This window comes from Lithobates pipiens, unplaced genomic scaffold (genome assembly GCF_037356315.1).
Source record: "Lithobates pipiens isolate NorthernLeopardFrog02 unplaced genomic scaffold, aLitPip1_a1.2 Scaffold_3, whole genome shotgun sequence".
In the NCBI taxonomy this organism is placed as follows: Eukaryota; Metazoa; Chordata; class Amphibia; order Anura; family Ranidae; genus Lithobates; species Lithobates pipiens.
In genome coordinates, this window is record NW_027507790.1 from 5335989 (window position 1) to 5352108 (window position 16120).

Consider the following 16120-nt stretch of genomic DNA (forward strand, 5'->3'; position numbering starts at 1 on the left):
ATAACCTCAACTAGTCACGGATGCCGCAGCCTCCACATTTTTGACCATCACTGGTTCACAGGGCCATGGCCTCCAGAAATCCTTCTAATCCCTGATTTTAGTTAGTCCTCATTTTTTGAGCTATATCCCATTGTTGCAGCTGATCAGGTCTGGAGCTATACCTGGACAGGCCAAATGGTGGTCTTTGCCACAGACCAAGCTATGGCCGAAATTATAAACAAGGGCACTTCGCTCCGCATCATGTCCTTCCTACGCAGGCTGGTGCATTTTTCCCTGCAGCATCAATTTAATGTTTACTGCTTCTATATTCTGGGAAAGTGCAACGTCGCAGCAGACTGTCCCGCTTTAATTTTATTTAGTTCTTTCAGCAGAAACCCAGAGCCGACTCAACTACTACTCCTATCCCACCTTGGTTACAACTGAGGACGGGTTAAAACCACACCTTCACAACGCGACCCAGCTTATTAATCACACACTGAAGGCCTATCACACCACTTGGAATGCCTTCTGCAAGTTTCTAGCCTCATGCCCTGGAGCAGCAACGGGAGACATTAGGCACGTCCTAGCCTTCATATCGTATTGCCACATGCACCTGGCCCTATCTCATAACACCATTCCTCTATACTTAGCAGGCATCCATAATTTCTTGTCCTTACAGGACCCCGGAAAGCCATCCTTGTTCGTACCGCATACATTCAAATTCATCCTATGCGGCATCCAAAAGCATCGGCCCGTAGCCAACTGCAAGCGCTTACCCATCACAAGTGCCATTTTCAGGGACATGTCGACTATCCTCTCATGTTCCCCGTTTGGGTTTCTACCCAGCCTGGTCATCCAAGCAGCCATCTACCTGGCCTTCTACGGCTTTCTGCGGCCTAGCGAGTTTACCTTTAGTGGCCTCGGCGGGCAGATACTGTGTAGACACCACCTGGCTAATTTTCAAGATCACTTCTTGTTCACCCCGTAGTCTCCAAAACCCAACAAACTGGCCCCGGGGTCAACATCCAGCTGTTCCAGACCAACAACCTCTGGTGCCCAGTAGCGATACTTGACCAATTACTGTCTCGCCTACCCAGCCAGTCGCACTCCAGCCCATTGCTACCTTTTCCAACCATCCCCCTCATCAGGCAAGTTAGGATTCTCCTGCTTAACCTAGGCCTTGGCCCCGTCCAGTAGTCTGGACACTCCTTTTGGATCGGAGCAGCCTCGGCCACATCTCAGCACGGGGCGCCAGACCATGTCATCAAGAAGTTAGGCAGATGGAAATCCATCTGCTTCACTCGGTACATTACGAACCCTCAGGTAGAATTGTCGTAAGCCTTTACCAAGCTTGCTTAATACATATCACAGGACCAATAAAGAGGTGCTTCCCTATCCGAGTATTTTTGCCCCCTTTTTTGGCATACCGGCCAGCTGACCCGGGCACACCTCAGGTCTATGTTATGTTGTAACTTATTATTATCATTATTTTGACACAGAGACATGGCTTGACCCTGCCTCCTCTCTCTCCTCATTGGCTCACTGATTGGCCAATGGCGCCCACTGCTGTCTAAGTCAATTAGGAGAGAGAGACCCTGGACTACGCCACTCTTGTGCAACGTCGCTGGAAGGTGGCACTCAGGTAAGTATTAGGGGGGCTGCTGCACAAAGAAGGTTTCTATCTTTATGCATAGAATGCATTAAGATAAAAAAAACTTTTTGACTTTAGAACTTTAGAACCACTTTAAGTCTAGGGGTGGAAGAATACGCTTTAATACCTACCTAATAATTTGCTCCTGCAGGCTTAGGTTACATTTGCACAGGTGTCCAGCAGCGATCACCACAGGCCATGAATAGCTGCAGCCTCCAACAACCTGTCATTAAAGTGCATGGACTCGGTGACCACAGCTAGCTGCTCACAGGTGTCATCTGCACCGGAGCATACCGCCCTTGTGAATGTTCCCTTAGTGTGCTCTCCTCTTCTCTGCAACACTCTGGGTTTTGGGCGAGGACATTAGACTCCAACGTTAGCTGCTCCTTTACCTCTGGACTTAACATGCACATGGAGGGGAAACTGCAGAAATACTTTTTTTTTTTAAAACATCCTGAATAGGGATGAGCCGAACACCCCCCGGTTCGGTTCGCACCAGAACTTGCGAACGACCCCCGCGTTCGGTACGAACGTTAGAACCCCATTGAAGTCTATGGGACTCGAACGTTCGAATTGGAAAGTGCTAATTTTAACGGCTAATATGCAAGATAGTGTCCTAAAAAGGGTTTGGCGACCTGCCTCCTGCCTCAGGGGACATGGGTCACTGCAAAAAAAAGTTTTAAAAACTACCGTTTTGGTGGGAGTACTGATTTTAATGACGATTAAAGTGAAAAGAAAAAAGTGAAATATTCCTTTCAATATGGTGCCTGGTGGGTGTCTGTAGTATGCCTGTGAAGTGCCACGTGTTTCCCGTGTTTAGAACAGTCCCTGCACAAAATGACATTAAGCGGAAATAACACCATTTAAAACTGCTTGCGGTTTTAATGTTATATCTGGTTCCTGCAATATGGTTGAAAATCATTCAGAAAAATGGCATGGGTAGCCCTCCCTGCCCATTACCAGCCTATTTGGGTCTTGTACGCATATTAAGGGGAACCCTGTACCCATATTAAAAAAAGGAAATGCGTGTGGCCCCCAGGCCCTATATACTCAGAACAGCAGTATACAGGCGGTGCAAACAAGACTGGGACTGTGTAGGTTTGTTGTGTTAAGTTGAATCTGTTTGTAATTTTCAACTGGTACATTTTTAAAGTGTAGCTCCAGTCAAAAAAAATATTTTTAAGCTTTTTGGAAAACATAGGGAAGGGTTATCACCCCTGTATAATTTGTTTTGTCGTCCATCTTTTTTCATCTCACTTGCTGTTGTCTCCTTCCGTTTGCAAGTAGGAGATGTTTGTAAGTTGGATGTTTGAAAGTAGGGGCCTGCCCTATATGCTCTGCAGAAATGGCGGAACAAGGTGTTGGTTTTGCAACAACATTGTAAGCCCTCAAAGTGACTCTTGGTGGGCGCTGGAGCGCCCTGCTGTGAAAGATTATATCAAGAATTGTAATTACATGCCATTGTTGAACAGTGGTAGAAAAATTGACCTTTGGTGGTTGTGGTGCTGGTGCCACAACACTATAAGTCCTCACAGTTACTCTGGGTGGGCACAGGAAGGGGCCCTCCTGTGAAATATTATATCAAGAATTGTAATTACATGTCCCTGTTAAACAGGGGCAGAAAAATTGGGCCTTAGGCACTGGTGCCATCACACTGCAACCTCTGCCATACACTATAGTTTTATTGCAGGAATTAGCCCTGCTGCAAAGCATTGCATCAAAAATTTTACTTAAACGCCCCTGTTAAACAGGGGCAGAAAAATTGGGCCTTAGGCACTGGTGCCATCACACTGCAACCTCTGCCATACACTCTAGTTTTATTGCAGGAATTAGCCCTGCTGCAAAGCATTGCATCAAAAATTGTACTTAAACGCCCCTGTTAAACAGGGGCAGAAAAATTGGGCCTTAGGCACTGGTGCCATCACACTGCAACCTCTGCCATACACTCTAGTTTTATTGCAGGAATTAGCCCTGCTGCAAAGCATTGCATCAAAAATTGTACTTAAACGCCCCTGTTAAACAGGGGCAGAAAAATTGGGCCTTAGGCACTGGTGCCATCACACTGCAACCTCTGCCATACACTCTAGTTTTTTTGCAGGAATTAGCCCTGCTGCAAAGCATTGCATCAAAAATTGTACTTAAACGCCCCTGTTAAACAGGGGCAGAAAAATTGGGCTGCTGGCATCACCCAGAACCAAAAATGTTCTTCCAACATATCAGCGGAGGAGGAAGAGGATAGACAATCAACATAACAGGACAGTCACTCAGCATCAGCATAGGCAGTCTTGAAGGGATGTGGTATTTCAAAAAAAATTATTCGGTTACATCAGCTTCAGGTGCTTGGTAGTTGTGGGTGATCCAAGACTGATTCATCTTGATGAAGGTCAGTCGATCAACTGATTCGGTGGACAGGCGCACCCTGTGATCGGTAACGAAGCCACCAGCAGCACTGAAGGTGCGTTCCGAAAGAACGCTGGATGCAGGACAGGCCAGTAGCTCAATTGCATACTGTGCAAGCTCTGGCCAGTGATCCATCCTCAAGACCCAGTAAGCCAGAGGATTTTCAGTGGGAAAGGTGTCCAAGTCTGACCTTGCCCCTAGGTATTCCTGCACCATGTAAATTAGACGCTGGCGATGGGTGCTGGAACCAATCATACCTTGGGGCTGCGGACTAAAAAATTGTCTGAAAGCATCAGTCAGACGGCCACCTTCTCCACCGCTCCTTCTGGCTGATGCCTCAGCAACACGTTGTCCAGGACCAGGAGTTTGTGACCTCCCAGTCTCTGGGAACGCGTTGCACAGAGCTTTCTGCAAGGCCTCCCGGAGATGTCTCATCCTCTGCTCCCTCTGCGATGGCAAGATAAGGTCGGCAACCTTATCCTTGTACCGTGGATCAAGGAGAGTGGCCAGCCAGTAATGGTCCCTCTCCTTGATCCGAAGAATACGAGGATCCTTCCGCAGGCTTTGCAGGATCAGGGAGGCCATGCAGCGTAGGTTAGCTGAGGCATTCGGTCCGGAGTCCTCTGGGTCACTAAGGACAACATGATCCGCAGCTACCTCCTCCCAGCCACGTACAAGTCCACGTGTTTCTTGGGACTGTAAATCATCCCTATAAGACTGCTGCTGCTGATGCTGAGTGCCAGCCTCCACCTCCATGCTGACACAATCATCCTCCTCCTCCTCTTCCTCCTCCTCACCCTCTTCCTGTGTGATGGGTGGCACAGCAGGAACACTGTCTGGATAAAGGGGGCCTTGAGAGGCAAGGAAGTCCTCCTCTTCCTGCCTCTGTTCTGCCTCAAGTGCCCTGTCCATTATTCCACGCAGCGTATGCTCCAAGAGGTGGACAAGAGGTATAGTGTCACTGATGCATGCACTGTCACTGCTCACCATCCTTGTGGCCTCCTCAAACGGTGACAGGACAGTGCATGCATCCCTGATCATGCCCCACTGGCGTGGTGAGAAAAAACCAAGCTCTCCTGACCCTGTCCTGGTGCCGTAGTCGCACAGGTACTCATTGATGGCCCTCTGCTGCGTGTGCAGCCGCTGCAGCATGGCCAATGTTGAGTTCCATCTGGTGGGCATGTCACATATAAGGCGGTTCTTGGGCAGGTTCAACTCCTTTTGGAGCTCAGCCAGCCGAGCACAGGCATTAAATGATCGGCGGAAATGCACACAGACTCTCCTGGCCTGTTTCAGGACATCCTGTAAGCCGGGGTACCTGCCCAAGAACCGCTGCACCACCAGGTTAAGGACGTGAGCTACACAGGGCACATGGGTCAGTTGTCCCTGTCGGAGGGCGGAGAGGAGGTTGGTACCATTGTCGCAAACCACCATTCCTGGCTTAAGCTGGCGTGGCGTCAACCACCTCTCGGCCTGCCCCTGCAGAGCTGACAAAACATCCGCCCCAGTGTGGCTCCTGTCCCCCAAACAAACCAGCGCAAGCACGGCATGGCATCGTTTTGCCTGCGTACTTGCGTAGCCCCTGCAACGCCTACGGAGCACCGCTGGTTCTGAGGACAGAGCACTGGAAGAGGCCATGGAGGAAGAAGAAGAGGAGGGGGTGGAGGAGAGAGGTGTGTCACAACCAATAGTAGCATTTTGGAGGCGTGGTGGCGGAACAACCTCCAATACTACTGCACCTTGTCCTGCATCCTTCCCAGCAGCCAGAAGAGTGACCCAATGGGCCGTGAAAGACAGGTAACGTCCCTGTCCATGCCTGCTGGACCATGAGTCAGCGGTAATATGCACCTTACCGCTGACCGCCCTGTCCAGCGAGGCAAGGACATTGCCTTCCAAATGCCGGTAGAGAGCTGGAATTGCCTTCCGTGAGAAAAAGTGGCGTTTGGGGACCTGCCACTGAGGAACCGCACATTGTACAAACTCACGGAAGGGGGCTGAGTCTACCAACTGAAAAGGCAGCAGTTGAAGTGCTAGCAATTTAGCCAAGCTAGCATTCAACCGCTGGGCATGTGGATGGCTGGGAGTAAATTTCTTCCGCCGGTCCAGCAGCTGGGGCAGGGACATTTGTCTGCTATAATCGGACGTGGATGTACCACTAGCAGAGTTCCCGGAAGCACTTGGCTGTGACACACCTAATTCTACACCTTCATTCCTCTCAGAGCAGGTTTCAGAGAGGACTGAAGGTCTAGTGGGGTTGGAGATGCCAGCTGATGAGGAGCAAGGAGAGGTCCGCTTTGTTCTTTGGTGTGGGTCTTTGAGGTATGCTTGCCAACGAGCTGCATGGCAGGTCAACATATGTCTGGTCAAGCATGTGGTGCCCAAGCGGCTGATGTTTTGGCCACGTGAGATACGCTTGAGACATATGTTGCAAATAGCAGCGGTGCGATCTGATGCACTCGTCTCAAAAAAGGCCCACACCAAAGAACTTTTAGAATAACGCGCAGAGGAAGCGCTCTGCGCAGAGGAAGCGCTCTGCGCAGGCGGAGCTCTGCGGTGTGATTCAGTCGGTGTGCTGCCCCTAAGCTGGCCCCCGGAGGGCATCCTGCCTCGTTGGACATGTGCCTCCTCCTCCTCCTCCTCCCTCCTTCCAGGCACCCACGTGGAGTCAGTGCCCTCATCATCCCCTCCCTCTTCATCGCTGTAGCAAACCTGGCAGTATGCTGCAGCTTGTGGAACATGACTGCCAGATTGCTGTCCTTCTTGAGCATCCCCTCTCTCTGTGCTCACGCTACTGCCTTCCTCTAGCTGAGTGTCATCATCAGAGCCCACCAAACACTGGGCATCCTCCTGGAGCATGTACCCAACACTGTGCTCAAAGAGTTCAGGAGACTCCTCAGGAGGACGTGGTGGGTCTAGGGAAGGAGTCACTGATGATGACATTGAGAGGAGGGACGACGATGTGTTGGCAGCTGCTTTTCTACTACCCTGAGACTGGGTGAGAGAGGATGAGGAGGATGAAGAGGGCTTGGTCATCCACTCTACCAAGTCGTTGGCATGTTGCGGTTCAACATGTCCAGCTGCAGAAAAGAAGGACAAGCATGTCCCATGGCCACGTGCTGATGACAATGCACCGCGTCCACGACCAGCACTGTTGTCTCTAGACACAGAGCCTGCTTGCCCTCTTTTATCGGCTCGCGCCTGTCTGCCTCTCCTTGCTGGCCTTCCAGACATGGTAATGGCCTGAAGGGAGTTGGGTAAAACAGTAGTTGGGTAGTTTATATTGTGCTGGAGGCACACAACACCCACTAACTCCTGCAGATGCCTTTTTTATAGAACAGCAGAGTTAAAGGGGTATATACAGATGTATACTGTGCTGTGCTGGAAGCACACACAACTTCCAATAACTCCAGCAGATGCCAATCGGGCCCAAATAGAGAACAGCTATGTAGGTGGATAATAGCGGTATGTACTGGGTACAGAGCAGGCACACAGCACGCACTATCTCCTGAGTGACACTACTGACTGCAAGCTCTATTGTTAAAGATGGACCACTAGCTATATAGGTGAGGTGAATATCACGGTGTATACTACGGTCAGGGCACGCAGACAATAACCAGAAAACAGCAGAGTTAAAGGGGTATATACAGATGTATACTGTGCTGTGCTGGAAGCACACACAACTTCCAATAACTCCAGCAGATGTCAATCGGGCCCAAATAGAGAACAGCTATGTAGGTGGATAATAGCGGTATGTACTGGGTACAGAGCAGGCACACAGCACGCACTATCTCCTGAGTGACACTGCTGACTGCAAGCTCTATTGTTAAAGATGGACCACTAGCTATATAGGTGAGGTGAATATCACGGTGTATACTGCAGTCAGGGCACGCAGACAATAACCAGAAAACAGCAGAGTTAAAGGGGTATATACAGATGTATACTGTGCTGTGCTGGAGGCACACACAACTTCCAATAACTCCAGCAAATGACAATCGGGCTCAAATAGAGAACAGCTTTGTAGGTGTATATAGTGGTATGTACTGGGTACAGAGCACGCAGACAGCACGCACTAACACTACTGACTGCAAGCTCTATTATTAAAGCTAGATCACTAGCTATATAGGTGAGGTGAATATAGTGGTGTATACTGCGGTCAGGGCACAGACAGTAACCACTACACAAGAGCAAAATAGTAAATCAGCCAAAAACGATTGGTGTGTAACTGTGTTGAAGGTACACAGAACACCCACTGCTTCAGATGCTAACAAACACTACACGAGGCCGCCTGAAAGGCAGCTTTATATAGTGTGGGGCGTGCACTACACAGTCTGAGCTATGATTGGCCACAGGCAGGATGCCTGTGGCCAACCATTGCTCTCCTCGCTACTGGCGCTGCGATTGGCCAAGCATGCGGGGTCACAGTGCATGCTTGGCCAATCGTGAGACAGCAATGCATTGCGCCATCGCAGTGCATTGTGGGCCACACGAATTTTGCCGCGAACGGCCCAAACGTTCGGAATTCGGCGAACGCACGAACGACCGATGTTCGAGTCGAACATGCGTTCGACTCGAACACGAAGCTCATCCCTAATCCTGAAGTTCAGCTTTAAGCAATACGGCTTAGTCAAACCTGGCACAGAATGCAATGAGGCCACCCTCTGCTCTCCCTTCCTATACACATCGGACCACCCACCCGCTGGAAGGCAAGCACGTACATGTACGTGCTTGTGCCTGTCGGTGACATTCTGTCGACGTACATTGCCATGCGGCGGTCCTTAAGTGGTTAACAGTGTTTAGCGCACTCTTTAAAGTCACAGAATTCTGATCAGCTCAGAGGGCTGCTTTACAATGGGTCCCAGGAGGTGAATTTCAATTTTTATTTGTGTACACTAGTCCTAAGTAAAAATACATGAATAAAAAAACTGGACTAGATTAGAATTGATTTTGTTATATCTTCCTTGTCTACAGCTTTAAGAAATGTATTTTACTTACTTTTCCTTAGAAAAGATTTGCCAACTTGTCATTGGTCTTGTCATTTCTATCAATAGTCTTATGTTTCTTAGGTCAGCTCGGTTAGGATGCAAGGTTGCCTATTGTTGGTGTTTGCCAAGTATTTTCACTTGCCCTTTCTGCGTGATGTCCAGACTGACTGCACTAGAACTGGCCTTGGAGGTTATTGGGTAAGCACAACAACTATAGTAATAGACATTACTTTTCTATAATAATGTACTAACATTACATCACTTGATATTTGCATGCATTAGCTTTGATTTAATGATTAACCACTTCAGCCCCGGAAAATTTTACCCACTTCCTGACCAGGCCATTTTTTGCGATACAGCACTGCGTCGCTTTAACTGACAATTGCGCAGTCATACTAAGCTGTAGCCAAATAAAATTGATGCATTTTTTCCCCCACAAATAGAGCTTTCTTTTGGTGGTATTTGATCACCTCTGCGCTTTTTCTTTTTTGCGCTATAAACAAAAAAAGACCGACAATTTAAAAAAAAAAACATATTTTTTACTTTCTGCTATAATACATATCCAGAAAAAAAAAATTTCTTTATCAGTTTAGGCTGATATGTTTTCTACATATTTTTGGTAAAGAATCTCAATAAGTGTATATTGATTGGTTTGTGCAAAATTTATAGCGTCTATAAAATAGGGGATAGATTTATGGCATTTTTATTATTATTTGTTTTTTACAAGTAATGGCAGTGATCAGCGATTTTTATCAGGACTGCAACATTGCGGCAGACAGGTCAGACACTTTTGATACTTTTTTGGAACCAGTGACTTTTATACAGCGATCAGTGCTATAATAATACACTGATCACCGTATAAATGACACTGGCAAGAGGGGTTAACACTAGGGGGCGATCAAGAGCTAAATGTGTTCCCTGGAAGGTGTTTCTAACTGTGGGGGGGGGGGAGTGTTACTCTGGATGAAAAGAGAGATTGTGAGTCAGCTTAGCTGAAACATGATCTCTCACTTTTCTTCCCTGACAGATGAGCGGTGTGCTTTGTTTACAAGGGCACACCGCTGATTGGTCTCTCTTGCAAATGAACGGCAGGTCACGGCGGGCGCCGAACCCGCTGATTGGCTCCTGCTGTGTCCATTCACAGCGGGGGGCGGTGCCCCCTAAACCGCGTGCACAAAATCACGTACAGGTAGTTCGGAACCGGTTAAGCAGACCTTTTAGGAACTTTCCAAGTCTTTATGAATCAATTACTGACATGTCACGATATACAGCACCAGTATAATCTATCAAAAAATCCCCACCCTTTATCATTAAAAAACATCCTTGCGTTCCAGTGCAGTGACTTTGTCTAGGCTGAGATGATGTCATCAGCAGGCAGGCAGGAGGAAGCATTTCCCCAGTCTCTCTTCTCCCTCACTGATCATGATGTTTATGTGATTACCAAGTTTGTGGTTAAAAAAACTTTGCACTTATGGTATTTAAACACACTCTATTCCAAGTTTCTACCTTCTTATCTTCTACAGATACAAATGTCTTTACACATTTGTCCAAAGGGATGGGTGAGAGGTTTTGCATACACATACTGTGTGCTCAGTGCTATTGTTGTATCCATGGCATTCTCTAAGCTGTTATCCAAGTTACACATTAACACATATGGTCTAGTAAACATTTGTTTCCTAAGGCAAGCAGGATCTGCTTTAGCAGATAAAGAAAACCAACCTGCATGGGCAATTTAAACTGGGAATAAAAGAATACTGTACATAAGGCGAGGTTGGCCCCACGTTCTTCTACATCCCAGCCTTCTCATTAGTCTTTTTATTTGATTGGCATCCTCAATGACTAATACCAGGTTGGATTTTTAGAGGAAAACTCTAGTGATGTATAATAACTTATTACTTGTGTCCCTTGATCTAACTGGCGGTTTTTCATAAAAAAAAAAAAAAAAATTTCCTTATACATTTATTTCATCGTATGCTTAGTTTAAAATTTCCCAAGTTTCAGATTTGGGTTTATTTTAAAGCAGTACTAAACCCAAAACCAAAAATGTAATTATATATTGCAGCTTACCAATCATTAGATGTGGTGGCTGCTTTAGTTTTCTTTGTTTTTTTAGGCTCCCCCCTCTGTTTTCACCTTATTATCTAGTCAGTAACACACCTCTTGTCTTAGATTGCCCCCACTCTTAATGAAAGAATGAAAGAGCATAGGGACACCTATGGACAACAGCACTGTCAGTCTGGGGGTGTATATGGCAGATTTAAATACACTAACAAATTGAAGCTTAACTCAACTAACACTTTATAAGCAGTTACAGCAAATATAATCAGACATAAATAAAAGCTGATTATTGTAAGTACCCCTGTTAGTGTTAAATGGTTTGTCGCATCTCTGTAACTGATACATTCTGCTGGAGAACTTGTTCTTTTAAAAAAAAATTGACTTACTGGCTGGATCACCAGATGACCATAGAAGAAAGAAAGCCTAAAAAAAGGAAAATAAATGCAGCAATCACATCTAAGGAATGGTAAACTGCAATATACTGTTTGCTTCTGGGTTTAATACCACTTTAACCTCACACACCTAATCAGATGGGGTAATCTTTGTGCAAGCTTTGTGAGATTTTGAAGTTGATTTAATTAAGTCAAATAGATTATTCACGTTGTTAGGACATTTTCTCCTTGCTTAGTAAATGAGGTGAAATAATGCTTCAATTATTCAATCATTTTCAAGAATTTTTTATTTTATTTTCCTTGCTTGTGACTGGGTATTCTTTTCAAAGTAAATTTCCACTGCATTCACTAAGCTAAAGAAAACTTCTCTTGCAAAGTGAAAATGTTCTTGTAAAGCCAACAACCTATTTGCTTTTAGTAAATCATCCTCTAAATCTCAAGGAGCTTGCACAAAGGAGCAACCCCTTAATGTAAGTGCCTGCCCATACAATATATTAAATATTTACCCAGTCAAGTAGGCTATCGCACTAATGCCGCGTACACACGATCGGAATTCTCGTTGGAAAAAGCTCTGATGGTTTTCCCGACGGAATTCAGACGGAATTCGGCTCAAGCTGTCTTGCCTACACATGGTCAAATTCCGATCATTTATAACGTGGTGACGTACAACACGCACGACGTGACTACAAAAAGGAAGTTCAATAGCCAGTAGCCAATAGCTTCTGTCTCATAGTTGAATCTGAGCATGCGTGATTTTTGGCATGTCAGAATTGCATACACACGATCAGAATTACCGATAGAAAGTTTTTCCGTCTGGAAAATTGAGAACATGCTATCAATTTTTGGCTGGCGGAAATTCGGACAGCTAAATTCCGATGGAGCATACACACGGTCGCATTTTCCGATGAAAAGCTCTCATCGATCTTTTTCTGGCGGGAATTCCGTTTGTGTGCATGCGGCATAACTGAATCTTGGTAAACATAAAGAGTCGTACACACGGGCCGAATATCAGGCAGTATCTATTGAACCAGCCGGCATTAACCTCCCTGGCGGTATTCCTGAGTGTGGCTCGAGGTGGATTTTCAGTACCAAAAGCGGTAACCCTGAGCTACACTCGGGATTGCATCGCAGGATCCAGGCAAAGTTACTTACCTTGTCCCCAGAATCCTGTGATGTCTCCCCGCTCTCCGCTTGATCTAACATGCTCTCCGCTTGATCTATCACGGAGCCGAGCTCTGTTCCCGGCAAGCGCTGCAACCCACGGGGACAAAAAGTGGAAAACACACAATACATACAGTACACTATAATCTTACAGATTACATTACTGTATCACATTATTTCACATCCCCTTTGTCCTTAGTGGTTTGTCCAGTGCCCTACATGCATTTTTTTTATTATATATACTGTTCTTTCTGCCATAGCAACCAAAAAGTGTCCCTTTACATCAAAAGTGGTTTTTAGACCAGCTAGAAAACAGCGATAATAAATTAGAATCACTCGCAGAATTGAGCGATAGCGATTTGTGGGGAGATCTGTCATCAAACACTGAAAGTATTGACAGCAACAATTAGGTAACTGAGCAAATTTCAGTGTTTTTGATTTATTCATGATTGAATTATTATTATTATTATTATTATTATATTATTATTTGTTATAATTATTTTTAGTTATTTATTATAATTTATGATTTTGTGTTTCAAACTTTATCATACCCGGAATGTCTACTAGACTCTGGTTTGGACAGACTTAAGTGTGTTATTCCTAAGAATTACAGACCTACAATATAAAATGCCAAATTTCCATGCAAAACATTGTACCGCTTTGAGCAAAAATCTCAAATAATCATACCGCCAGGGCGGTTAAGCCCATGTGTACTGCAGCTGGTTTGACAGAAGCTGGCCACACGTTTGGCTTCTGTCGAAGGAGCATGACCAAAAAAGGCAATGGGTTGAACTAAAAAAAAAAAAAAAAACGATAGTGTGTACTAGGCTGTAAGGAGATTGTACAAACATGTTGTAATAGGGATGTACAGATATCGGAATGGTGCAGATGGTATTAGTACTCACCCAAATGCTCCCGATACTGAAACCGATACTTTTCAGTGCGATTTGCGTTGAAAAAAAATGAATGGGCGCAAATCGCACTGCAAAGAATCACATGCAATTTGAACAGAAATGCAGTGCCATTCCTCTCCAAATCGCATGCAATTTTCCCACCACTCCTGTGTGTGTCTGTGTGTGTGTGTATAGAAAGGGATTAAAGCACCATATAGTGGGCTGTTTAAAAAATATTGCAACTCACAGTACATAAAGCCTGCATGCACAGGCTGTTGGAGGTGCTCACAGGGTCGGGGGAGATGTAGAGGTGGTCCACCCCCAAGTTGACATTACTTCCGCCCTATACCCATGGGGTCCCCAAACTTCTCCAGCCCTGTGAGCACCTTCAGAGGCCCTGATTTGCTACCATCGGCAGACCGGTATACCTATGTAGATTATTTTGCATGTGGCCAGATGTACTGTGAGTTCTAACATTTTTTAAACTGCCCACTAGATGGTGTTTTTCCCGTTTTATACACACACACACACACACACAGGAGCAGTGGGGGAAATCGCATCTGGAATCACACTGCATTCCTGTTCAAATCGCATGCAATTCTTTGCAGTGCAAATTCGCGCCAATTTTTTTGTATCGGAGCAAATCGCACTGCAAAGTATCAATAACTCGGTAACTGCAATTACTTGACCGAAAGTATTGGTACTTTTCCTCGCTGATAAAAAAAAATGGGTTCGGTGAAACCCTATATTGCTTTAGTTCATTTAAGAAGGTGTGAAACTTTGAAATCTATTACCAACTAATGACAGAGATGCTGCATTTTATCTAGCAGACTACGTGTAATTTGAGTTTTTACTGCAGTACCTGAGAGAGGAAATGACCCTGCTGGCAGTTGCAGAATATTATAGATGGTTGCATTTTAAATGGGAAAAGTAACTTATGCTAGCATCATATTTCAGAATGAATTGCATAGCCATTATAGAAGCCAAATATATTTCTGTAAAAATTAGTTACTCTGTGAGGTTGATTTACTAAAGGCAAATATGCTGTTCACTTTGCAGGAGAAGTTATACTTTGTAAAAAAAAAAAAAAGCAAAATACATTTGCTTGCATATGATTGGATGATAGCTTCCCCACATTTGCCAAGCTAACTTGCCTTTAGTAAATCAACCAATTTGATCAATAAATAATCATAGTTTATGAATACTTTGCACCCAGTGCTGTTATTTATAGCCAGATTCTTGTTTCTTTTTTAGGGTAACAAAGGTGGAGTTAGCATTCGATTGTCCTTGTTTGGTCACATGGTGTGTTTCCTGAACTGCCATTTGCCAGCCCACATGGAGAATTCAGACCAGCGTGTGGATAATTTTGAGAGCATCCTTCAGCTTCAGCAGTTCCAGGGGCCCCTGGCTAATGGTGTGCTGGACCATGAGTATGTTCCTTCCCTGAGACACACAGATCAATACATTCACTCTTCTAGATAATCATTTCACATTTTGCTATTGTTCAGTAAGATATATAAAAAGTGGAATCTAGACAGAGATCTATAATTTCACCATACAAAATGAACAGAACTAGGTGCTCTGATCGGTCATGCAGTGATAATTAGGTGAGGTCGAAAAAAGACACAAGTCCATCAAGTCCATCCGATGTGTGTGATTATATGTCAGTATTACATTGTATATCTCTGTATGTTGCAGTCATTTAGGTGCTTATCTAATAGTTTTTTGAAACCATCGATGCTCCCCGCTGAAACCACAGCCTGTGGAAGGGAATTCCACATCCTTGCCGCACTTACAGTAAAGAACCCTCTACGTAGTTTAAGGTTAGACCTCTTTTCTTCTAATTTTAATGAAAGGCCACACGTCTTGTTAAACTCCCTTCTGAGAAAAAGTTTTTTCCCTATTGTGGGGTCCCCAGTATGGTATTTGTATATTCAAATCATATCCCATCTCAAGCGTCTCTTCTCCATTTCCAGTACATCCTTCGTAAGGACTGGTGCCCAGATAGAAACGATATCTTTGAACAACAATTCAACCTTTTCTCTCCCCTTTAGACTATTTTTGCAGTCCTTTTGGAACAGTTCTGGGATCACCAAGTGCCTGATCATTTCTGTTTTCCTCCTGTACAGTATTTCCTTAAAGTCATCTGCAGATACAGGGCTCTATGTACACAAAGCTGTATAAATGAATTCACAATCAGCATCTCTTTAAATCTAATATTGGAAATGCAGCGAGTACAAAGAAGGGTAACAAAGCTCATAAAGGGTGTGGAGGATATTAATTCTGAAGGAAGGTTGTGAGCACTGAACTTATTCTCTCTGGAGAAGAGATGCTTGAGATGGGATATGATTTGAATATACAAATACCATACTGGGGACTAGAGATGGACGAACTTCCATTGGGACGTTTTGCGAATGCGGCCAAAAGTTCGCGAACCGCAAAGTTTGCGGCGGGCCCCATGGACTTCAATGGCAGATGAACTTTAACTTTAAAAACCAGGTCATATTTTCAGCCACAAAATACTTACTAGCTGTGCACACATAGTCCCACCACATGGCCACTGACATAACACATGTATGAAGTGAATCTGGGATCGACAACTAC

At 45.1% G+C, this 16120-nt stretch overlaps 1 protein-coding gene across 1 annotated transcript in view; it reads left to right on the plus strand.

The window, feature by feature from the left end:
• INPP5J (inositol polyphosphate-5-phosphatase J) overlaps window positions 1-16120 on the plus strand; it is a 76748-nt gene that overhangs the window by 40634 nt on the left and 19994 nt on the right. The window contains exons 5-6 of the mRNA XM_077461188.1: window positions 9094-9210; window positions 14771-14946. Of these exons, the coding sequence (XP_077317314.1) occupies window positions 9094-9210; window positions 14771-14946 (293 nt within the window). The remainder of the gene's footprint in view (window positions 1-9093; window positions 9211-14770; window positions 14947-16120) is intronic.